This window comes from Papaver somniferum, unplaced genomic scaffold (genome assembly GCF_003573695.1).
Source record: "Papaver somniferum cultivar HN1 unplaced genomic scaffold, ASM357369v1 unplaced-scaffold_135, whole genome shotgun sequence".
Classification (NCBI taxonomy): Eukaryota; Viridiplantae; Streptophyta; class Magnoliopsida; order Ranunculales; family Papaveraceae; genus Papaver; species Papaver somniferum.
This window is the reverse complement of record NW_020622713.1, coordinates 8,731,799-8,758,396: the sequence shown is the minus strand read 5'-3', so window position 1 is coordinate 8,758,396 and position 26,598 is coordinate 8,731,799. Positions and strand designations below refer to the sequence as shown.

Sequence of the window (26,598 nt, the reverse complement as noted above, 5' to 3'; positions counted from 1 at the left end):
GCTGTTGTCACTGCATCTCCTGACTTGACCTTGCCCTTTCAACAGATTCCATTCTTTGTGTATCTTTTTCTCCTAATTCTTTCAGTGAAATTAAGGTATTCCTGTGAAGAATGACTAGACAAACCAACCTACTAAAACTCTCAAGCAACTCGGAAGATGAAGCTTTTGGATCGTTGCGATAGATACTGCCACCAACAGAACCATAGCATAAAAGCCGACCACTCTTCGTAGATGTGATTGGTATCTTAAGCTCAAGGCTGGGCTCTTTTTTAGAAGTCATGCCATGATTATCGCTAGTCTGCTTCAATAACCATACGCCATCATTTTTAGTAAGAAAATTTTGATGATGAAAACTGAGAAGACTTGCATAAACTATTTGAAAAGACAGCAACACATCATAAGACATATGTGCATACAAGAGCATCCTAGGAATTGCTAATTTTATGAGATCATGATATCAATAGGACATAATCACGCAGGAACTTATCCATGCTTTCCAGAATCCAGATTAAAAAAAAAAAACTTTGAGCGCTTACCTTCCTACTTATCAAAATGGTAAAAATCGATAAGATCATCTGGTTGTGCATGAGAAGTCTGAGACTTAGCTTACTGTTTATCTGCAAGCATCTTAACGAACTGTCACAGCATGACTGTAACCATATCTTTGAATCTCATCCCCGGTATTGTAGAGCAATCTTATGCAGAGAACAATTATATCATATGAACCATTCTCAATTGGGTGAGGAAGGAAAGAAGACTGTCCAAGTTGCAGCATAGTAACAAAAGCTTGAGAAGATGCTCTGTTTACTTCAGGTTTAGATAATGGTTGAACATCTTCCAATCTCAATAGAAGCTTCGCTAGTGTCCAAGCCACGACTGCTAAAGTTACCAGTAAGAATTAAAGACCTCAGATTGCTGGGAGAAGACAAGGAAACAAGAGTAGCAACTGAATTTACAAAAGCAAACAAAAAATTCTAAAAGATTGCCATTCAGATTTTAGGGCCAAGGGGGATACTACAAGTATTTGTTTGTCAATTTCCCTCACATGGCATTGGGCGTCAATCTTTTTTTTGTGTTTCTATGCAGAAACAAACAAACAATACAAGACATTGAAGATGCCCTTGGGCCGTACTTGGAAAGTGAAAACAAGTTCGAAACAAGACAAGAAACGCTTGAAATACCCATCAGGATGGGACAATGGGAGAACATATAGATTGCATATTATAAACAAAAACGAAGGCCACAAATACGCTAGGCCAAGAATAAGGAAGAGGCTCAAACTTACTGTACTACTAATATGCAATCTTTTTTTGTAAAAAATGAACAATACATACGGAGACTTTGTGAAGGCCTTGGGCCGTAATTGGAAAGTGAAAAACAGTTCGAAAAACAAGACAAGAAACAATTAACATACGGGACAACATATTGATCGCATATTGTAAACAAGAACGAAGGCCACATCAATACACTAGGCCACGAAAGAAGGAAGAGGGTCAAACTTACTGTACTACTACTGTGGCGTAGAAAAAAAAATTGTTTGTAATTCCAAAATATTACTATTTTAGTTGGGCCTTAAATCAATGGGTCAATAAAAAATTTCAATTAACTCATCCTAATTCCTAATACCTAGCCTCAGATGTAAGGAGAACAAAGATTCAAGAGGGTATGAAGGCTAAATATCCTAACTGCCAACATTGATCTACATAGAAAGCTAAAATAAGATTTCAAAAAATAGGTTTCTAAGAGTTTCTTCTTCTTTTTTCCTTCAAACAACCAAGACATCAAAGAAAAGATTAATTATCCGATGTTCATCTTATCAAACAGAGTATATCTAGAAGTTCAGATAATTATAAATAACCAAGCAGCAATACAAACTAAAAATAGATTAAAATTCTAAGGGTCGCATCATTAAGCTAACAATAGACGACTAAGTCCTGTTTTGCCAAGGATCACATCAGTAAGCAAGATGATCTACCCTTCTCTAGCTGCTTGAAGCTAACAATGGAGGACTAAGTTGTTCTGCTTTGTTCTTCCATGGACCATTGACACTGCTATTGGAATTCTCTACCTTGCATAAGGATGGTAACGACCACCACCACTACCTCCATAACCACCTCTATTTCCATATAGGGAGCTTCCACCGCTACCTCGGTAGCCACTCGTAAAGCCTGCAACATAGCTACTACCATAACCACCAGCACCGCCATACCCATCATAACCCTCACCAGCTCCTCCACCATAACCACCTCCTAGGTCATAACCTCTATTGAAGCCTCCGCCATAACAGCCTGCATATCCTAGAGAAGACTCTCTATAATCGCCTAGACCGCTACCACCATATCCATATCCATATCCACCACCGAATTCACTAGTGCCATATCCTGCATGGCCACCTGGTCTACCCCCATACATCCCGCCTGACCTATAGGACCCACCACCACCCGCACCATACCCATCATAAGCATCCCCAAATGCACCAGCACCAGCACCAGCACCACCATAAGTACTGGGTCTAGAATTGGAAAAACGCCTGGGTGGTGCCAATGGGGGGTTAGATTTCTTGGGTTCTGCTTTCTTGATCTCCACCTACAACAAAACAAAAACATCAACCTAGACTGCCAGATCCACACACCCCTTTTATATTTTATACCTTGTACAAGAAATACCCCCCACACCAAAAAACCATTAGTGACTAACAAAGTAAAAGCAGATAACTCCCAGGACTACCACCCACCATCAGCTAAAAAAAACTAAATATCCTATCAACAGCATCAACAAAGATTCCCCAATCTTTGGATGTAAGGGGTGTGAATGTAACTTCTTGTTTTATCAAATTTTGTTAAAAAGGATCCAGAATTGGAAGTGCCAAACATTTGAAACAGGTGAGAAACAAGCAAGAAACTATGCTACCAATTTGCGTAATTTTCCTAGTAGGCTCTAAACTAACCTGAGCTCCAGCAAATTCGATCTTGTTCCCTTGAGACAGAATGTTATCGACAGATTCCTCACTATCAAATGTAATAAACCCAAAACCCCGAGAACGAGTGCTTGCATGGTCCCGCATGATTTGATGTTCCTTGACCTCTCCAAACTTAGAGAAAAACCCACTAAATTCATCTGGCACATTTGAAGAAAAAATCAATATCAAAAAATTAATATCAAAAAGATGACGCTAAAGGTAACGGAGAACCGCGCTGACTCCGGGTATGTAAGAAAAAACTGAGCACATTAAAACATAGAACCACCTTCTTTTACGCTAGTAGGAATACCGCCCACGAAGATCTTTTTGGTCTTCAAATCCTTGGATCCCATGGTTCCCTTAGGTATGGTCCGCTTGATTTCAACCTATAGAAGAAGGGCAAAAAAAAAGTCAAAATCCTGAGTTGCTGTAAGCGGAAAACTGATTCTACGGTATTTATGAGTTTACAAAAGGCCTTTCATGGTTATGCATGTAGTTAACGCGGAAAACTGAAATTGGTGCGCAATGGACTGAGGATTTAAATGCGAGGTGTACAATGGCGATTGTGCACCCAGCGCAATACCTGCAGTCAATCCTCCATAAACCCAAATGGTAAAGCGGTTTTCTGAAGGTTATATAATATTTGCACCAAGAAGTCATGCTTCATGGGGAGTAAACTCATAGAATCTTTGGCTGGACTTAAACGTGTTGTACTTTTTTTCCTTCTCCAAGGTTTTATCCCGTTGGGTTTTCCTTGTCAAGGTTTTAACGAGGAAGCATATGTGTGTTCAGCACCACTATCAGGCGACGTCCGTTGTACTCTTTTCCTCTGGTCTGATTTTTCCCACGTGGTTTTCCAGACGAGGTTTTTAACGAGGCAACATTAGCATCGACGTCAACATTATTATGAACTTTGGGCGTTCAGGTTTTGTCCCAAGTGGTTTTCCTGACGCAGTTTTGTCAAAGAAAATATTTTCGTGGCGGCGATCACCCTTATTATAAGCTCGGGTTTTGTCCTAGATGGTTTTCCTGACACAGTTTCGACAAAGGAAGAAATTCATAGTAGCGACTACCCTTATTTGGAATTTCAAGTGCTCAGATTTTTCCCTAAGCAGTTTTCCTGATACAACTTTAACGAAGAGAGCAGTTCATGGCGGTCCTCACAATTTAAAGATTCCAGTGTTGTACTCATTTTCCTTCGCCCAGTTTTTATCCCAGTCGAAATTTCATTACAAGGTTTTAACTAGACACCATATATATGTGATGGTGGTCATCCAAGGGGGAGTGTTATATATTGTCGGCTCGATTTATGGATGACCACATTTCAGTGAGAAACACACTTGCTAGGTGATAAGTTAATCTCTTGTGGATTAACAAAAAACACTTTAATCTCTTAATTAAAGGCCACATATGTAAACTCGTGGCAATTAAAGTTGCTGCCACCTTGTATGTATGTCATGTGAATTTAGGCTATAAATAGCCTTGAATACTTACGTATGGAGATGTACAAAAAAAAGTACAGTAATAAAACAGTTCTTCCTTCTTTTTCTTGTCCTTGACTCTCGTACTTACATACTGAATTACAAATGCTATTATTTGTAGTAAGTGAATTTTTGTTCGTCTGCTACTCGGTAGCTGTTTGGTACACGCGATTATAAAATTGTATTAGAATCCCCATCGAGTCTTCACAATTTTTATTTTATTTATTTATTTTTGAATAGAAAGGTTAATTTTATTCGTTATGAAGAAAAAATAAAAAAGAGTATAAGATGAGAGCGCCTAGGCAAGTCTAAAGGTAAGAGTAAATTCCACCAGACACAGAGAAAAAGAAACTAAAAGAGTGGTATAAACCAACTCTCCACCAAAGCAAATTACAAGCAATGATAGAAAAACAGTAAACTACTTTTGCTTTTTAGCTGCAGATCTTTGGCCTCTCCCCATATTTTCTGAATTTCCCTTGTTGGGAATTTCACCATTCCATTTGAGACTTAAAAGCTCCCTGTCTGTTTTTCTGCCAGAATTTTCTTTATAATTCAGAGAGTATTTGTCATCTTCCACAACATAGTCTTCCTCATGATCATCCTCATATTCTACTATATCCCGAGTAATCCCGTTACTCAAAAGTTTGAAAGAATTATTGACAGAGGTTTGATTGTACATGACAGAATTGTTGGTCGACGAGACAATCTTAGAAGGATATTTCCTACTTGGAGCATCCTTCCATTTCCCATCAGATTCTCCTATAAAGGTAGAATTTTTTCATTTGCCCCGTGCTTACCAAGATCACCTTTCCTCTTGTCTGGTATAAAGCTAGGGTGACCTCCTACCATAAAAGGATTGTGATTATTTTTCATTTATGCACTTGGGCTTTTTGTAGTAGTAGCTTGAACCCCCTTGATACTTGTCCTCTTTTCTAGTGAAACATTTGTTACCGTAGGATAAGCATCAATTTTAGGTATAGAAGCCTTGATCGATAAATCTTTCCATTGGTATGGATAGTCACTAGACAAATGGAAGGGTTTTTGAATAGGTTCATTCTCTATAGCCTTCTTCTTTGATGAAGCCGACTTTGTAGATGCAACCTTCTCATTTTCCATTGTTGCTCTATCCAAATTTTTGCAAACACCACTACCCTTTTCAGATGAGGATAAATCAATCACAAAAGATGAATCAGCTACTGCAGTCTCATTCACAGTAGAGACAACAACTTGAGCATTTTTTTCAACCACATATTCATTGCCACCATCCGTAATAGTCAACTGAGGATTATTGACTAATGCATTCAGCTATTGCGTATCCCCAACGTGAGTCACCATAGCTCCAGATTCTATTGCATTCATTATGTTTTCAACTGAATTCTTACGCTTTTCCATTTGATTCTCGCATTTTGCATTTTCCGTTGCTTTACACCGGATTGTTTCTTGATTCTTCTCAAGATCCTTCCCATTCTTCTTAGGATTCCATTTTGGTTTCAGTTTTTGAGTGCAGTTTTTAGAGGAGTGGCCAAACACCTTGCACAATTCACACTTGGGGGGTTTCTAGAGATACTCAACTGGCATTTCCAAAATAATCTTGCCATCAATCATTAATGAATGCTCTCAGAATAAATGAAATCAATATCAGCTTCAGCACAGACCTTAGCATAAGATAATGTAGTCTTATTTAGCGTATAATCATCTTCCAATAAAGGGTTTCCTAAGAAACAAAAGATTAAACTCAGATCTTCAATGTCCCACATGTGCAATGGTACATTGTATATCAATACTCAAATGGGTATGGTTCTAACACTAGAAATTTTAGATTCAATTAAACTAGACCAAGGTCTCACAATGAAAAGACATTTAGATATGTTAAAGGAACCTAATTCTAACACTTTTGTACGATCTTCCTCATATTTGAATTCAAAAATGAAAGCACAGTTGTTGTGTAATTTGATAATCACTTCGTTCTTGAGGTTCCATAGCTTGGATACAACTTCCTTGATTGCTGGGAATGATAGTTTTTTACCCATACATAAACCAACAACATATTCCTCACGTCTCTTGATTCCTGTAGAGAAATCACCAGCAACATAATCCACCACCCTCTTGCCATTTAACTCCGCTGAAGGAAAGAATTCATTAGAATTTCAGGTTGAGGTTGAATTGGCTTTTCAGATGGAAACAAAGTTCTCCATTCTCTAGAGGAAGATGTTGATGGAACACCTACTTCATTTGAATCAGAACCCCCTACTACTTTCCCATGGGAAACAATCTCAAGTTTGTTAATAGACCCATCATTACCCTTTTGGTTCTCTCCACCAATCTTAGGTTTGAGATGTTCAATCCCAACATCAAAGGAAGAGATACTAATCTTGTGACCCTCCTTTCCATTAGATAATTTCAACGGGGGGAAATATGCAAACCCCATGTTAAATTCAATTTCTACCATGGTTGTTGAGCTAAACAATACTCCTCCAAAATCAAACCAAAACATAAATTTCTACCACATACTTGTAGATCATAGAAAGAGGAATAAGAGACACAAAAAATCAAGTGATCTAAGTTAGAAAATAGGGAGAATTTTTCCTGTTTTTCTCCCGACTATTTTTTTCTCTCTCATCATGACCTTAACCACCAATGAATTGAGTCTTCACAACTTCAATAATATTTGGTGGAGCTATCAGTACAACAGCAATGTCAGTTGTCTTAGGGGTTGCAAGGGCCTAAGAGTATCTAAGTCATATCAACCATAATCTTTTTGTGAGAAGTTTCGAACTCATTCAGTCGATCAAGCACAATATGCTTAACATTGTTCAATCGAACAAGCACATGCTTAACATTGTTGAATCGATCAAGCACATTCGTACATAACCGCATTTAATCAAGGTTTCCACCATTCTTACTCCCAATTCAACAAAACCGAACTACAATCAATTTCATTTCTTTGGCATTCTTGGTTAATCAATGCAATAACATATTTAATCTTCACTTTCATCTTCTCATACAAAATTTCACGAAACTTTTACCTAAGGAATGTAAATAATGGTGCACGTTAAGTGAAAAAAGGACTTACCATAGCCTTATGACTTTCCCATTGTTAGAGCACTACTCGGTCGGACTCGCAAGCGTTGCTATCTCAAGCTTGTTTGTCAAGTTTAGTGATCGAAACTATAAGTCTTGATTTCTAGTCTACTTATAGTAATGTCTCAGACTAGGATAAAGTGTGTAGTTGAACTTTAGACTTCACGGCGTTCATCGATTGAAGACGAAGAACTACTTAGGAGAGCTTGTGGAACTTCATCAACAAAAGGTATGAGGAGACTGAAACTCATCTATCATTCAGAAAGTCTATTTCTATTCTATCTCCCTTCTTGAGACAAAAGTCGTATTACTATAGTATTAATTTGAATGAAATATTGGGTGTGGTTGTTAGACTCCCTCTTTTTCAAGGACAATAATAAACAATATTTCCAGAATAGTCAAGAATTTCTGACAAACTATATGTAGAAAACATGACAATGGCTCCTCGTATGCTGCCGATCTGAGACGATATGCAATATCGTTTGTTTTCTTTGTTGTCATCGTTTTCATCATTTGGATGATTTGCAGTTGTTCCCCAAAAGCGGCACCACCAAAAAAATAAAGGTGATTTGTGTTAATTGTTGGTAATGAGTTAAGAGGATCTCATTACTATAGATTAAATATAGTTTTTTTTTATATGTAGTTACATAGGTAAATTTGCATAGAGCCAATTTAAACTATAATAGTTTCTTTATAAATGAAAAATAAAAGCTCCAAAACAGAATAGTTATTGGATATTATGCCCGATAATCATTAGAATCGAAAAATTAGCAATGGAATTAGAAAACTTCCAAGATTGAATATTTTTTCGGACGATATAACCTCTGAACCAATCACAACCTTTTATAAGAACCAATTCAAACACTTGTAATGAAAATATCTTATTTCCTGACAAGTAGTATCAACGAGAACCGACACAATAAAACAAAGAAAAAATAACTAAGAAAACGATTCTTGGATTGGTGTTTTGTAGGTTAATGTGGATTTTTGCTTGGACTTGGGTTGGTTTTCTATATATCATTTATCCATGAAGGCGAAGGCAATGCTTCTCTCGTCAAGACTATTCCCTCAATCAAAAATTGCAAAAACAAGGTAAATTGGATGTTATCTTAAAAAATGTTTTTAAGCCGATTAAATTATACTTTTTCCAGAGTACTTTTGGTAATTTTGAAACACAGACATATATATATATATTTAAAAAAAAATCCGATTAGCAATGCCAAAAGAAAAGAAAAGGTGTTATTCAATATTTTCATCTCAATTTTCTAGTAGCCACACATGGAAGTAAGTGGTGTGTGCTGGTTCTCTCTTTTCTTTTTGGTATTAATTCAGAAACCTGAGATTCAATCAGTATTATGAAACTTTGTTCAAATTTCAAGTAATAATTCGATTAGTTCATAGAATTAGACTACCTATCATACATTACAAAGATATTAACAGTATGAAGAATTACTAATTCTTTCAGATTGGGAAATTTGCTTTGAATTTTAAAATGCATACATGCCCGAACTCATAAAAAATCTATGGGAAAAGAAATATTCACATTTTTCACATTATACAAGAAAAATGTGTTAACATATAAGACATATTTTCATAAGTTATCAATGATGCAAATAACAAATAAATTAAACCCACATTACCAACGAGTAAAGTTCTTATATTATTTCTCAATGCAGTGACTAAATATAACCATCCCTTTAACATTACAACAGTTATAAAACAAACATAAAGTTTAACATCTTTTTGTTTTTCTTTTTGTGAGTCGTTTTACTCGAGTGTGTTTTCCTTTCTATTCAATACCATCGTATTAACATAAATGATCGATATTGATTTTAGGTGTATTAATGCAAATAAAATTATGAGGACATACATATATATATCAAAAAAATAGGAATTTAGGTGTATTAAATTTACATGTATTGACACAGTAAAATTAACCATGACAATATATTTCACGCAGTCATCTGTGAGAAGAATATTGGCAGGTCCGGAAAGTGTATAGAAATGATGCGATGGAACGGGGGCCTACAGTAATACCGCAAGTGCACGGTCGTCAGTTGTAGCTCGTGCAAGTACGGGTCGATCCACAGAGATCGGGTGTGTTTCGGAAGTGTTTTAGCTAATTGGGTTCCTAGATTTGCTTTGGGCTTAGAAGCCCTTTGGAAGTGTTGGGCTTAATGTACTATTGGGTTTGAATGCCCTTTGAATGGATTGGGCTTAGTGGGTTTGTTAAACATAAAATGAACTGAGCCTGGGCTCAGTTATCTTTGAAGTGCAAATGGGCTTTGAGCCTTTGATTGAGCTTTGGGTTAAGCCCACAGTTGATTTGGATTTGGCCTTCAACCTTAACCCAAACTGGGCTTTGAGCTTTAATGGAATGGGCCTTAGTATTGATCTTACAGTTGGGCTCAGATTGTGTTCTGGGCTTTTGGAAGTGAACTTTGGGCTTGAGTTGGTTAGGCCTTTAACCTTTGGTTTCACAGAAGTGGACTTGGGCTCAGGAATGAAGTGAGCCTTGGAGCAAAGCAAGCAGCAGCTATGCAACAGCCACAGAAGAGAAGTCAGTACTGCAACAGCAGCACAAGGCAAGGAGTGGCAGCAGCAATGCAAGAAAGGCAGCAGCAGCAGCAGTCCAAGAAAGGCAGTGGCAGCAGGGGAAGCAGAGATGCAGTAGAAGCAGCTGCAGTAGAAGAAAAAGGCACAACAGAGAAAGCAACAGAAGTGGCTGCAGTAGAAGAAATGCAGTAGAAGCTGCAGCTTGGCAGCAGGGGAAGCAAGTAGTAAAGAGAATGCAAAAACAGAAATACAAGTAGTAATGCAGCAGTGCAGGTAAAGCAAATGAGTGACAAAAAAACAAGACTAACAGTTAAAGATGGATTTATGGATAGGAACTAGGGGTTGAATTCACTCTAACTTTTACTGTATATTCTCCTATAGGAAGTTAAACACAACTATGGTACTATTTCCAAAGCACTAATTGTCTTTCTACAGCACAACTAGTCAAGAGATTATGAATTCAGCTTAAGTTGCAGCTTATCAGCATCTCATGATCCTAACTACAAAATATACATGACATACATTGTGAAAGTGAGGTGATGATGAGCTAAGTTCAAATTTTACCTAAACTTGTTTAGCTTTCTAGAGCAATGTGGTCAATGTACTACACAATAAGACATTAGTGATTCATCAAGTCCCTAGCAAGGTGATTTAGAACATGACAAGCAGCATAACAGTGAGCTAGGAATGGCACACAACAGACATTAACAAGACATTGCACTTTAACAGGAACAATTACAAATGAACAGGAGCATTAAACTAACAACACAACAGACAATTACACACACACAACAATTACATAGTGGTGAATTAGAGCATTAAACTAACAAACATCAAACAGTTACCACACACAACATCATACACAGCACAGTGAAAAAATATGCAAATGGTTAACAGTGCAGCAAAAATTAAAATCAAACCTAACCCAAATAGGGGGAAACTTGGCTAGTCCAAGAACAAGTTTTTCATCTCCTACACATTGCCTATTATACCCAAATTAACAAATTAGGGTTTCACACACATTTTTCCCAAAAGTATCAATACACAGTACAATTTAGGGATAAATTATTACCCAAAATTTGGCCTCCAAACTCCAAAAATTGCTCGACCCATGCTCTGAATCGTCCTTATGATGCTCTTCCTGCTCCTATTGTCCCCTAATTTCTAGCTATTTTACTCACCCCAAAACCTAGGGTTTCAGAGGTTGTGAGATGAAGAAAATAGCTAGGCTAGGGTGTTGTCGGGTGTTGGAGATGGTGGTGGCAGTGATGGAACTGGTGGTGGTGAAGGAAGCTCGAGGTCTGGTGGTGGCAGTGGGTTGCAGGCGATGTGGTGGCAGGACATGGTGTTGCAGAGCCTGTGAAGGAGAAGGTGATGGCAGAGGTGGTCGATGGGTTTGAGGAGAAGGATCTGTTTGGTTGGGTGTAGGTTCTCGACTGCTTGAGTGTGAGGCGGGCCCATCGTATTTCGATGTCTTGCGATGCTTAGCCGTGGGGTGTGGAGATGGTAGGTAGATCGGACGGCTAAGGAAGAGGCAGCTTGTAGCGACCGTAGGATGTAAAATACAACGAAGTCAACGGTGCTAGATTGAGTTAGGTGTTGTAGTGTTAGGCGGAATCATCGGGAGTTGATGCACAGGCATAGGAGCGACCGTTGGATTCAACTACCATCTAATCTGAAGGCTTGGAATTTCAGCGCTGTGGTGCTCGGCAGAAACATCAGATTTTGATGATCTATGAAGGAGCGACCGTCGGATGCTCCTGAGAACTGATCTGATGGCTGAGAACGGAGGCGCTTTTGTGTGTAGAAAATGAGGTTGTGCGCACCATTCTTGCGGTTTCCTTGCGTAATTTCTCCCGGCTTTTCACTACTTTTCTGCTCTTTTCGCTCCACGACTCATCCGAACTTTATTTATTACCTAAAAATGCAAAATTAATTAATAAAAATATTTATTCTTGAAAACAATGAAAATACAGAATATGGGATAAAATGTAGAATTAATGCACAAAAGATGAGTTAAATGCCAACAAAAAGGGATAAATATATACAATATTTGGCACTCATCAAATACCCCCAAACCTGAATTTTACTTGTCCTCAAGTAAAACAAAACTAAGGAAATCCTACTATACCACTGTCGCTGGTCTCTCGAATGCATTTAGCGTATGCACTAAGCCTTTTAAACCACTAAGTGTCCCTAGTGGACGAGTTGAAGTCTCGTGAAGGTTTACCAGAGGTGTGCCTACAAAACCTAAGGACAAAATATAAGCTCATATTCCATCAAACGTGACATGTGCAAAACAGTTTAAGCTCACAGCAAAATGGAGATGTCAATCTAGCTATCGAAGGCACAATCCTAGCACTGATAACAAATAAGGACATGTGATAAGAGTGTAAAGTGTATCTACACATGTGTAAAGAAAGATCTGAATCATGACTACTAATCACCAAGAGATAGTTTCTCAGGCTAAGAACTGAGGTCGAAATCTAGCTAGCTGTCCGGACTTTACGAGAATTGTGAATGAGTTGGAGGTATTTCACAATTGCTCGCGTTGTACATCAATGGCATACACCCTCCTTGCTTATTACAACGAAACACAAAAGAACTCTTTACATGACTCTTATTTACATTGACAAATCTCTTTTATTTTTGGAACAAGAGATGATGGAATTGATAAATACTTGATTTTTTTGGTATTTTTCTGATATTTTTTTTTTTTTTTTTTTTTTTTTTTTTTTTTTGAATATATACATCGTTTTTTTTTTTTTTTTTTTTTTTTTTTTTTTTTTTTTTTAACAAGGAAACACTTTTGATACATAACAAGAAGAAACAAAAAATTACATGACACTTTGCAAGAGGTAGCCCTTTTTGATGCACCCAGTTAAATTCGATGGTTGTCTTTCTTAATGTAACCTCCACCTTCTATCCCAACCAACCAAAGAACAAGCTAGTCAAGTTTCGTTCAGTATTCTAAAGTGATTGGCAATCGTAACTTCCTATCCAACACCTTGAAGATCGAGGCCATACATGTATTGGTAGATCGTGCGCGTGCAAATTTCTTATCACTATGTGAATTGTGCTAGAATCAGGGTGCCTAAATATCTAGACTAAGACTCCTAATAATAATACATATTTGCACAAGAGTCAACATTTCAAGGTAAATGAGCTCCATTTTTTATGATTTTTCATTTCATTTTTTAATTTTTTTGAATTTTTAATTTTTTCAAAAAGAAGGAGTTGTTTTCAATTATAGCATATTATCATGGTATCTTACCCCCAAACCTAAACTAAACATTGTCCTCAATGTTTCAAAATATGGAAAGAATTAAAATGCAACATATGGAAAGGGACATGCTGAGTAGAGTAAAAGGAGAGAGAATACCCGATTTCGGCGAAAGCAGAATTAAAACTCCGTTATTCAAGGCAAAAATCCAACATATTTCAGCCGAGATCATATTGGATTATCAAAATATATACAAAAGGAACAAAAGGTTTTTAAAATTTTATCTACTGGATTATATACAAAAAATTCACCATACACTAACAATCTAAAGAGTTGAGGATCAACCCAAAAGACGAAGTGTAGACATTTCAACAGCTTCAACAATAATAACAGGAAAGAAACGCAAGTGAAACTGTGAAACAAAATGAGCTACCCCCAAACCTGGATTTTACAGAAGATATAATTTTGAAAACAAAATCGCGCAGTTTGGGGGTTCATCATGCAAGGTCTAGCTCAAATGAACTGTGCTAGGGACGGGCAAACATGCTATTTCCAACTGTGGTTCCTCAAATGTATTATATTTGGAAGCAAAATAGTCCAAGAGGACTTGGGAAGCACACAGTTCCAAACCTAGGTTGGGCATTCTCAGAAAATTGGTTTTACAATATTGGTACAAACCAAATCTAGGTTGGGTGGAAGGCCATCAGATTGTGACTTAGGTAGAAGAATAGGCATATCATTATCAATCAAATCAAAATCTTCTAACTCATCTACACATGTCACATCATGCTCACAATCATCACACATTGGCAAGTTCACACAGAATCATCAACATCATCAACAAATTTATTCTCATGCATCGGCAAATCAGGAGAAATATCACAATGTGACCTAGGTAGAGAATCAGACACATCAAATATATTTTCATGCATATTAGTGTCTACAGAAGATTCAACTATTCCTATGTCATGCTCATCTTCACAGAATAATTGTACGAATCCCATGTCAATATCAAAATCATATGAATTACAATGAGTATTAGAAAAAACAACATTCATGAAGGTCGAGGGCGAGAAGCCATATGTTATTGAACCAACAGGTTCCACAATATTTTCATGTTCTTCTAACACATCATCATAATCATCATAATCATCATCATGGTAGCATGCATATTGGTCCTCATTAAGTGGTGGTGTCGTTAGTCGATTCATGTTCCTCTAAATTAGGTTCATATTCAACATCATTTACATGAATGGGACTAGACACTTCATTAGGGACAACATACATTTCCTCATGAATTTCCTCCTTTTGTAGGTGAAGCAAAATCTGATCTAAATATGCCTGAATTCGTGATGTAGATCTATCGAAGTTTTGCTCACTAAGTCTTAAAGCTTCTGTGGTGGAGTCTAAATTCATGGGAGTACAAAATTCTTCATGTTCAAATTGTGGTGAATGGTACATGTATGCATGGTCATTAGGGTCTACAAAATTTGATCGCAACCCTCAAAGGATTGATTATGGTCCCAATGACTACCATTCTCACAATTCATGGGCATTTCATACTTGGATTTTCTCTAGATTGCCTAAAATTATGCAAAATATGACAATCTCAACAGGGTGGTCTAAACTACCACATGCGGGACATGCATAGATTTCAGGTTGCCTAAGAAAATTAGATGTGACAGATTCCTCATGTGATTGCATTTCTAAAGCTGCGATTCGAGCTTCTAATTGATCCACAGAGATGATTGTGTGAGTGAGGCACTAGCAAAATGTTCATTTTCACGTTGTGGCGAATGATGCATGTATGAATAGTCATTAGGGTTCATGTATTGCGGCTCGGGACTTTGAAAATGTCCATAATAATTCCTATGACTATTGACATCATGGTCTGTGGGAGGTTCATAACGTGAAGTTTGTCCACACGCAAGTTCTCTAAGGGATTTGTTGTATTCCCCAACTGTAGAAAAAGATCTATACATGATTGGGCTCAAAGCTCAAAATTTGGTTTTTAAGGGATTGGACTTTTTGGAAAAATTTGGTTTTGTTGGGAAAAATTTGGTTTTGGCGGGAGCCATTTGGTTTTAATGGGAAAAAGAAAAATTTTGGTTTTTAATGTGGGAGCAGAATAAAATTTGGTTTTAAAATCTGGGAGCAAGTAAATTTTTTTTTTTTTTTTTTTTTTTTTTTTTTTTTAAATAATAAAAAGAAGAAAATAAAATTTGGTTTTTGAAATGGGAGCAAGCCCACTGTGCAAGCCTCTAATGAAATGAAGGCTGCGGCCTACGAAAATCCAAGTTTTAATTTTTGAAAGTTTAATTTGGCCCAGTTGGTTAAGGCCCGACGTTTGTTTTAAAACTTTGGTTTCGAGGTCCACTTACAAGTCCACAACCAGTTATAAGCTCAGCTGGGTTTAAACCCAGAGTCCAAAATACAAGTCCAATGGAAGAATTTAAACAAGCCCACACAAAATAAATACAAGCCCACAAATAAATTATTACAAACCCAAAATAGAAAAATAAAAAGCCCAAAAAATTGGGTTAATTATTACAAGCCCAAATAAAAAATTGGAAGCCCACAGGTTGGGTTCTCTCAATGAAATGGGTTTAGGCTTACCTTTGTAGCACAGCCCAGCTGCTCTGATATTGTTGCAAAAACCCAGTTGGGTTTTGGTTCTTTTCCTTGGTGGCGTCCCAGCAGAGGAAAAACAGGTTCAGAACAGCAGGTCCAACAGCAAATGAAATGAAGCAGATGCAGATGCAAATGCTATGAAATGAAATACAAAATAACTAAAAAACACAGATAAAACACAGCACCAATCCCCGGCAACGGCGCCAAAAACTTGGCGGGCTTGTAAAAGGTCCTAAAAATTTATCCCCGGCAGCGGCGCCAAAAACTTGTTGGGTCCGGAAAGGTGTGTAAAATTATGATGCGATGGAACGGGGGCCTACAGTAATACCGCAAGTGCACGGTCGTCAGTTGTAGCTCGTGCAAGTACGGGTCGATCCACAGAGATCGGGTGTGTTTCGGAAGTGTTTTAGCTAATTGGGTTCCTAGATTTGCTTTGGGCTTAGAAGCCCTTTGGAAGTGTTGGGCTTAATGTACTATTGGGTTTGAATGCCCTTTGAATGGATTGGGCTTAGTGGGTTTGTTAAACATAAAATGAACTGAGCCTGGGCTCAGTTATCTTTGAAGTGCAAATGGGCTTTGAGCCTTTGATTGAGCTTTGGGTTAAGCCCACAGTTGATTTGGATTTGGCCTTCAACCTTAACCCAAACTGGGCTTTGAGCTTTAATGGAATGGGCCTTAGTATTGATCTTACAGTTGGGCTCAGATTGTGTTCTGGGCTTTTGGAAGTGAACTTTGGGCTTGAGTTGGTTAGGCCTTTAACCTTTGGTTTCACAGAAGTGGACTTGGGCTCAGGAATGAAGTGAGCCTTGGAGCAAAGCAAGCAGCAGCTATGCAACAGCCACAGAAGAGAAGTCAGTACTGCAACAGCAGCACAAGGCAAGGAGTGGCAGCAGCAATGCAAGAAAGGCAGTGGCAGCAGCAGTCCAAGAAAGGCAGTGGCAGCAGGGGAAGCAGAGATGCAGTAGAAGCAGCTGCAGTAGAAGAAAAAGGCACAACAGAGAAGCAACAGAAGTGGCTGCAGTAGAAGAAATGCAGTAGAAGCTGCAGCTTGGCAGCAGGGGAAGCAAGTAGTAAAGAGAATGCAAAAACAGAAATACAAGTAGTAATGCAGCAGTGCAGGTAAAGCAAATGAGTGACAAAAAAACAAGACTAACAGTTAAAGATGGATTTATGGATAGGAACTAGGGGTTGAATTCACTCTAACTTTTACTGTATATTCTCCTATAGGAAGTTAAACACAACTATGGTACTATTTCCAAAGCACTAATTGTCTTTCTACAGCACAACTAGTCAAGAGATTATGAATTCAGCTTAAGTTGCAGCTTATCAGCAGCTCATGATCCTAACTACAAAATATACATGACATACATTGTGAAAGTGAGGTGATGATGAGCTAAGTTCAAATTTTACCTAAACTTGTTTAGCTTTCTAGAGCAATGTGGTCAATGTACTACACAATAAGACATTAGTGATTCATCAAGTCCCTAGCAAGGTGATTTAGAACATGACAAGCAGCATAACAGTGAGCTAGGAATGGCACTAACAAGACATTAACAAGACATTGCACTTTAACAGGAACAATTACAAATGAACAGGAGCATTAAACTAACAACACAACAGACAATTACACAACATCAAACAATTACATAGTGGTGAATTAGAGCATTAAACTAACAAACATCAAACAGTTACACACTACAACATCATACACAGCACAGTGAAAAAATATGCAAATGGTTAACAGTGCAGCAAAAATTAAAATCAAACCTAACCCAAATAGGGGGAAACTTGGCTAGTCCAAGAACAAGTTTTTCATCTCCTACACATTGCCTATTTATACCCAAATTAACAAATTAGGGTTTCACACACATTTTTCCCAAAAGTATCAATACACAGTACAATTTAGGGATAAATTATTACCCAAAATTTGGCCTCCAAACTCCAAAAATTGCTCGACCCATGCTCTGAATCGTCCTTATGATGCTCTTCCTGCTCCTATTGTCCCCTAATTTCTAGCTATTTTACTCACCCCAAAACCTAGGGTTTCAGAGGTTGTGAGATGAAGAAAATAGCTAGGCTAGGGTGTTGTCGGGTGTTGGAGATGGTGGTGGCAGTGATGGAACTGGTGGTGGTGAAGGAAGCTCGAGGTCTGGTGGTGGCAGTGGGTTGCAGGCGATGGTGGTGGCAGGACATGGTGTTGCAGAGCCTGTGAAGGAGAAGGTGATGGCAGAGGTGGTCGATGGGTTTGAGGAGAAGGATCTGTTTGGTTGGGTGTAGGTTCTCGACTGCTTGAGTGTGAGGCGGGCCCATCGTATTTCGATGTCTTGCGATGCTTAGCCGTGGGGTGTGGAGATGGTAGGTAGATCGGACGGCTAAGGAAGAGGCAGCTTGTAGCGACCGTAGGATGTAAAATACAACGAAGTCAACGGTGCTAGATGAGTTAGGTGTTGTAGTGTTAGGCGGAATCATCGGGAGTTGATGCAAGGCATAGGAGCGACCGTTGGATTCAACTACCATCTAATCTGAAGGCTTGGAATTTCAGCGCTGTGGTGCTCGGCAGAAACATCAGATTTTGATGATCTATGAAGGAGCGACCGTCGGATGCTCCTGAGAACTGATCTGATGGCTGAGAACGGAGGCGCTTTTGTGTGTAGAAAATGAGGTTGTGCGCACCATTCTTTGCGGTTTCCTTGCGTAATTTCTCCCGGCTTTTCACTACTTTTCTGCTCTTTTCGCTCCACGACTCATCCGAACTTTATTTATTACCTAAAAATGCAAAATTAATTAATAAAAATATTTATTCTTGAAAACAATGAAAATACAGAATATGGGATAAAATGTAGAATTACTGCACAAAAGATGAGTTAAAATGCCAACAAAAAGGGATAAATATATACAATATTTGGCACTCATCAAATATGCAAACCAACATACCCACAAACAAATTATGCAAACTACATCTTCTTATCTCCGCAAACACAAAATTCTTCCTTCTTCTTGCATCTGTAAGAAGAATATGCAAACCACATACCAATCACCAAATTATGCAAATCGCATCTTCCTATCGGTTGAACCCAAAATTATGTTCCTGTCACTTGTTAGTCTCTTTTGTTTTTGGTATTAATTTCCCAGCACACACCACATGGAAGTAAGTGGTGTGTGCTGGTTCTTTCTTTTCTTTTTGGTATTAATTCAGAAACCTGAGATTCAATCAGTGTTATGAAACTTTGTTCAAATTTCAAGTAATAATTCGATTAGTTCATAGAATTAGACTACCTATCATACATTACAAAGATATTAACAGTATGAAGAATTACTAATTCTTTCAGATTGGGAAATTTGCTTTGAATTTTAAAATGCATACATGCCCGAACTCATAAAAAATCTATGAGAAAAGAAATATTCACATTTTTCACATTATACAAGAAAAATGTGCTAACATATAAGACATATTTTCATAAGTTATCAATGATGTAAATAACAAATAAATTAAACCCACATTACCAACGAGTAAAGTTCTTATATTATTTCTCAATGCAGTGACTAAATATAACCATCCCTTTAACATTACAACAGTTATAAAACAAACATAAAGTTTAACATCTTTTTGTTTTTCTTTTTGTGAGTCGTTTTACTCGAGTGTGTTTTCCTTTCTATTCAATATCATCGTATTAACATAAATGATCGATATTGATTTTAGGTGTATTAATGCAAATAAAATTATGAGGACATATATATATATATATATCAAAAAAATAGGAATTTAGGTGTATTAAATTTACATGTATTGACACAGTAAAATTAACCATGACAATATATTTCACGCAGTCATATGTGAGAAGAATATGAAAACCAACATACCCACAAACAAATTATGCAAACTGCATCTTCCTATCTCTGCAAACACAAAATTCTTCCTTCTTCTTGCATCTGTAAGAAGAATATGCAAACCACATACCAATCACCAAATTATGCAAATCGCATCTTCCTATCGGTTGAACCCAAAATTATGTTCCTACTGACTAACAAGTGACAACTTGTTAGTCTCTTTTCTTTTAGGTATTAATTTCCCAGCACACACCACATGGAAGTAAGTGGTGTGTGCTGGTTCTCTCTTTTCTTTTGGTATTAATTCAGAAACCTGAGATTCAATCAGTGTTATGAAACTTTGTTCAAATTTCAAGTAATAATTCGATTAGTTCATAGAATTAGACTACCTATCATACATTACAAAGATATTAACAGTATGAAGAATTACTAATTCTTTCAGATTGGGAAATTTGCTTTGAATTTTAAAATGCATACATGCCCGAACTCATAAAAAATCTATGGGAAAAGAAATATTCACATTTTTCGCATTATACAAGAAAAATGTGTTAACATATAAGACATATTTTCATAAGTTATCAATGATGCAAATAACAAATAAATTAAACCCACATTACCAACGAGTAAAGTTCTTATATTATTTCTCAATGCAGTGACTAAATATAACCATCCCTTTAACATTTACAACAGTTATAAAACAAACATAAAGTTTAACATCTTTTTGTTTTTCTTTTTGTGAGTCGTTTTACTCGAGTGTGTTTTCCTTTCTATTCAATATCATCGTATTAACATAAATGATCGATATTGATTTTAGGTGTATTAATGCAAATAAAATTATGAGGACATATATATATATATATATATATATATATATATATATATATCAAACAAATAGGAATTTAGGTGTATTAAATTTACATGTATTGACACAGTAAAATTAACCATGACAATATATTTCACGCAGTCATCTGTGAGAAGAATATGCAAACCAACATACCCACAAACAAATTATGCAAACTGCATCTTCATATCTCTGCAAACACAAAATTCTTCCTTCTTCTTGCATCTGTAAGAAGAATATGCAAACCACATACCCATCACCAAATTATGCAAATCGCATCTTCCTATCGGTTGAACCCAAAATTATGTTCCTACAGACTAACAAGTGACAACTTGTTAGTCTCTTTTGTTTTTGGTATTAATTTCCCAGCACACACCACATGGAAGTAAGTGGTTTGTGCTGGTTCTTTCTTTTCTTTTTGGTATTAATTCAGAAACCTGAGATTCAATCAGTGTTATGAAACTTTGTTCAAATTTCAAGTAATAATTCGATTAGTTCATAGAATTAGACTACCTATCATACATTACAAAGATATTAACAGTATGAAGAATTACTAATTCTTTCAGATTGGGAAATTTGCTTTGAATTTTAAAATGCATACATGCCCGAACTCATAAAAAATCTATGGGAAAAGAAATATTCACATTTTTCACATTATACAAGAAAAATGTGTTAACATATAAGACATATTTTCATAAGTTATCAATGATGCAAATAACAAATAAATTAAACCCACATTACGAACGAGTAAAGTTCTTATATTATTTCTCAATGCGGTGACTAAATATAACCATCCCTTTAACATTACAACAGTTATAAAACAAACATAAAGTTTAACATCTTTTTGTTTTTCTTTTTGTGAGTCGTTTTACTCGAGTGTGTTTTCCTTTCTATTCAATATCATCGTATTAACATAAATGATCGATATTGATTTTAGGTGTATTAATGCAAATAAAATTATGAGGACATATATATATATATATATATATCAAACAAATAGGAATTTAGGTGTATTAAATTTACATGTATTGACACAGTAAAATTAACCATGACAATATATTTCACGCAGTCATCTGTGAGAAGAATATGCAAACCAACATACCCACAAACAAATTATGCAAACTGCATCTTCCTTCTTCTTGCATCTGTAAGAAGAATATGCAAACCACATACCCATCACCAAATTATGCAAATCGCATCTTCCTATCGGTTGAACCCAAAATTATGTTCCTACAGACTAACAAGTGACAACTGAATAAATTCAGTTGTATATCCTGCATGAGTTGTTAACTGTCATATCAGAAAATCATAATAAGTTCAGAAACCACATTTCATCTTCGAAAATCATACAACTATCAGGCAATCTAACGTGGATAGCTAGACTGACTCATTAATATCAGGAGATACTAGTAATTGAAAAGTTTAAAATTAAAGACTTAATCGATTAGAGGTTGAACTATACAAACTTGAAGCTACTGTCAAAATGTAATGAGGTCGTCTCTTTGCACAACTACATGAACATTAGTTTGATAAAAAGCGCATATAAAATAATATCAAAGATACTTGTAGAAAGAATAAAGTTGGTCTTATCTTCCATTATCGCTAGTTTTCTAGGAGCTTTCATGAAAGACGGGTAAATGGAAGAATTTAATTGCAACAAAACTAATAGACTCTAGAATCAAGGAAAACAAGTATGGTATTATCTGCACAGTGGTCTTCGAGAAATCATTTGACGACATACACTGGAAGTGTGTGGATATTATATTGGAAAAATTTGGACTTGGAAAAGTTTGGAGATGATGGATAAAATGGACCGGGACCTTTTTCCTTCCTGGTCAGTTTCACTGCCCAATTTAGGTTTTTTTCCTGTATATATATGTTGAAGAAGTGATTATGCACTTCTTTCTCTCGCATAAAAATCGTCTTATTCGCTATGAATTACTATGCATCAATGGCATTTATCTTTCTTAATATGGCAAGTTTGGTGGTTTTGGTGCAGAAACACCAACAACAACGCCATCACCACTAGTATCATCAATCGTAGTCTCCGCTTAGCCGATTAACAACAATCAAACAAGCTTCCCTCCTACCAACAACTAAACTAAGAGTCCCTCGTCTACATCTGCCATTTTACCCCATGTTGATGATACACCCAGCACTATCTTCACGCCATTTATAAAGAAAGTACTAGGTGGAATTGGAGGGGCTCCGTTCTTGTGTCTCCTCTACATCTTGCACTTTTAGTTGTTTTCACTTTTTTTTTTATCAATCACATTATGCTTCATATTTTAATTAATGATATTTCACCTTTTGTGAAAACAACGGAGTTAGAAAATCTATCAATGGAACTTACTGAAACTAAAATAAAAAAATTTCTTTCGTTTTTTATATTAGGTTGTTTACTCAAATATCAATATCAAAACTTTAGCCACAATCGCAAAAGTCCTCATCTTTCAAATAAATAGTGATCTAATTTATTTATTTATTTTGCAAAAATAGATTTGATCTAAAAAAAGTACTTTCAAGTCAATCCAGAGATCCAATACTCAAAATTGTTTTGTTTAGTATAGATTAATACTCTAGTAGCGTTGATGCATATACCTCCTTTGAAATAGTGGATTAGTATTCCAAAACATTAAAACTAATAACTTTACTTCACTTGCAGTCAACTTTAATTCCATTTCTTTAACTTACATTCAACTTCAATTCCATTTCTTTAACCTGGTTACTTTTCAAAATAATGATGGGGTACACTGCACCGGTGCACGTATATTTAAGTACACAAGCTTGCACACACTTATGTGATACCTGAATCCCCGTTAAATAAACGGAAAATGAGTCATTTGTCCAAATATTTTTAAATCACGGTTCAAATGGACGAGTAAAAAATAGTTTGGGTGAAATGGCCAAAAAAAAAATAATAAGGATGAAACTGGTTTCATCTTAGCTTAAATTTAAAAAATAGCAAGGATGAAACTGGATACATCCTGTGTAAATTAAAAATAAGAAAAAATATTTGAAAATGGGTACGATGAAACTGGTTACATCCTGCCTATTTTTACATTTTTGTGCATTTAAACAGTATCAAAATCTAACTGTCCATTTCACCCAGAAATTATTGATTTTTGTCTTTTTAACCAATTTTGTGTTAAATAAAGATTACTCGGTGAGTCGCTAGGAAAATTAAGAGTCCACAACAGACCATGTCCCCACAGGAGTGGAAGACGATCATGTGGTAGTGGCATGTATTATAATATTTTTGTTACTTTTTATGTAGGCTGAAAAGACCGATAATGTAAAACCTAGTTTCGATCCAAGTGTTTGAGATGATAAATCTTAATCTATAATAGTTTTTATTAGTCGATTTGATCAATTCTCAAATTTTTCTACATATGATTATTCTTGTGTGGAAGAATGAAGTTCAAGGTCTAACAAAAAATAGTGTAGAAGAGCGGAGTCCAAGGTCTAACAAAATGTAATCAATGTGATAAAAATGCCCATGCCTCGGGAAGAAGCTAACTTTGACATTAGCTGATGGAAATTTCGAGAGACAGTAAAACCCGAATGATGGTTTATCCTCATGAAACTGATTAAAGGATCGACATGTGATTGTTCCACAATCCAAAGCCAAATAATTGGAATTCCAGCCTAGTAGTGATTTGCATTGTAGTTGCAAAGACATTGGTACACTTTTCCCCCTAATTTTTGGACTGCAAAGAGAAAATAGAAAGTCCCAAAAATCAAGTAGCTTCTCACAGAACTCCCGCAACCGAGTAGGTTTATCAGGAGCGAAAATTCGGGGGCCTAATAACCGCACCCAACAATTCGTTTGGCAATCTGAGAGGACTTACTCCAATACACTTTCTAGAGAATCAACTAGACAGTCACACTCAATCTAGAGTAAAGTATATCGAGGAGGTTTTATATCTCTGTTTCACAATGTAATCAACAAATCAAAATATAGAAATCCGCGAGCCTGATTATTATGTGAAACAACTTGAACGGTACCAAAGACCAATGCATTGTTCAAGTGTCAATCAATGTAAATCAACAACCAAAGGTTGGATATTCTAATTGATTGAACTTAACGCACAACCTGTGATATTTCAATTATATAACAAAATATAATGCAGAAAAGAAATAACACAAACACCAGAATTTTGTTAACGAGGAACATGCAAATGCAGAAAAACCCCGAGACCTAGTCCAATTTGAACACCATACTGTATTAAGCCGCCACAGAGAATTGGAAGTGCCAAACATTTGAGACAGGTGAGAAATAAGCAAAAAACTATGCTACCAATTTGCCAAATTTTCCTAGTAGGCTCTAAACTAACCTGAGCTCCAGCAAATTCGATTTTGTTCCCTTGAGACAGAATGTTATAGACAGATTCCTCACTATCAAATGTAATAAACCCAAAACCCCGAGAACGAGTGCTTGCATGGTCCCGCATGATTTGATGTTCCTTGACCTCTCCAAACTTAGAGAAAAAACCACTAAATTCATCTGGCACATTTGAAGAGAAAATCAATATCAAAAAGGTGACGCCAACGGTAATGGAGAACCACGCTGACTCCGAGTATGTAAGAAAAAACTGAGCACATTAAAACATAGAATCACCTTCGTTTAGGCTAGTAGGAATACCTCCCACGAAGATATTTTTGGTCTTCAAATCCTTGGATCCCATGGCTCCCTTAGGTATGGTCTGCTTGATCTCAACCTACAGAAGAAGGAAAAACAAAAACAAAAGTCAAATTCCTGAATTGCAGTAAGGCATCGTCGTAACACATAAGGAAACAATTATACTCAAAAACCACACACGGGTCCGAATCATACTTGTTTTCCATTTATAACATGAGTATCTTCGATAACTCTGTCAACTACAGAGGCATCTGAATAAGTCACAAAAACGAATCCACGGGGCTGCCCACTTGCTCGATCTTTCATTTGTTGGAAAATTTGGGCTAAAAACAGAGGATGAAGAAAACAGAGAACGGAAAAGAATGTTGTATCACTGGAGCTTCAAGGCCTTGCGATTCTTTTCAGCAATTATTTCGACCATTCCCAAATAACTGGCGAGTACAACCGGCCAGCGAAATATTGCTTTCAGGATACAATGAAGCCCTAACAACGTAATTGGATTCAAGAGTTGTACTTCCCTTGACCCAACCAAGAACACACAGTATTTAGATTCTGATGATGCTTAGAGAGAAAATAAATCAGATGTTTTAGATATGTTTTTCCATTGTTTGAATGAAAACAAATCATCACTACTTATAGGGAACTCATGCCTATTGGAGATGCCTCTTTACTTCCAAAAGACACATAAGGTGTCTATTGAGAATGGTTGTGTCTTTTGTGAACCATCACACCCTTTAGAGGTGTCTCTTCATCTCCAACTAACATCCATTGTGTTTATTCAACACAGGAAGCTCCCCCGTCATAGCGGCAAACCAAAAACGAAAACATTTTATTTTCTATGTTATTGAAAATATCCAACAATCTCCCCTTATTTTCAAAAACCAAAACAGAAAATAAAGTAAAACTTACAAAACCGGAGTGGCTGCATCACTCAAGTGACTGCCTACGTACCCGGGTGGGATCAAGCCAACGTAGTTCAAGCTCAATTGGGAAATAAGCATCATCGTCGAAATCAATACATAAATAATAGGTATCTTTTGGATTTGAACCTTCACTTAGTGTAAGAAATTCAAAGCCTTATCGGGGTTCAGTGGTGAAACCAGTCTTGAACCAAGTACCCCATGTGATAAAACCGGAATCTCCACACATATTGATTTCATAGATTGTGTGTTCTGTAGCTCAGCACATTAATGGCCCTGTGCTTATCCTGGATTCATGAGTCTGCTTTAAAGAACGGTCTTCTTCTCTTAGGAAACGACATGATTTCCATACTCATATAGGTAAGTCTCGAAGGTGTTTCTGCGAGACACCTTGTGATAAAAGTTAGACTTATTAAGGATTTTCATCCATCCTATT

General features: G+C 36.6%; 1 protein-coding gene across 1 annotated transcript; it reads right to left on the bottom strand.

Moving 5' to 3' along the window:
- Nucleotides 1-7: 7 nt before the first annotated feature.
- On the bottom strand, nucleotides 8-26,168 carry LOC113334069 (heterogeneous nuclear ribonucleoprotein 1-like). The gene is made up of 6 exons (XM_026580413.1): nucleotides 25,438-26,168; nucleotides 3,246-3,345; nucleotides 2,948-3,117; nucleotides 2,103-2,586; nucleotides 638-876; nucleotides 8-298 (listed from the first exon to the last, which is right to left on the bottom strand). Exons 1-6 carry the CDS (start codon nucleotides 25,546-25,548, stop codon nucleotides 8-10), a joined length of 1,395 nt encoding a protein of 464 aa, XP_026436198.1. The 5' UTR covers nucleotides 25,549-26,168.
- Nucleotides 26,169-26,598: the final 430 nt, after the last annotated feature.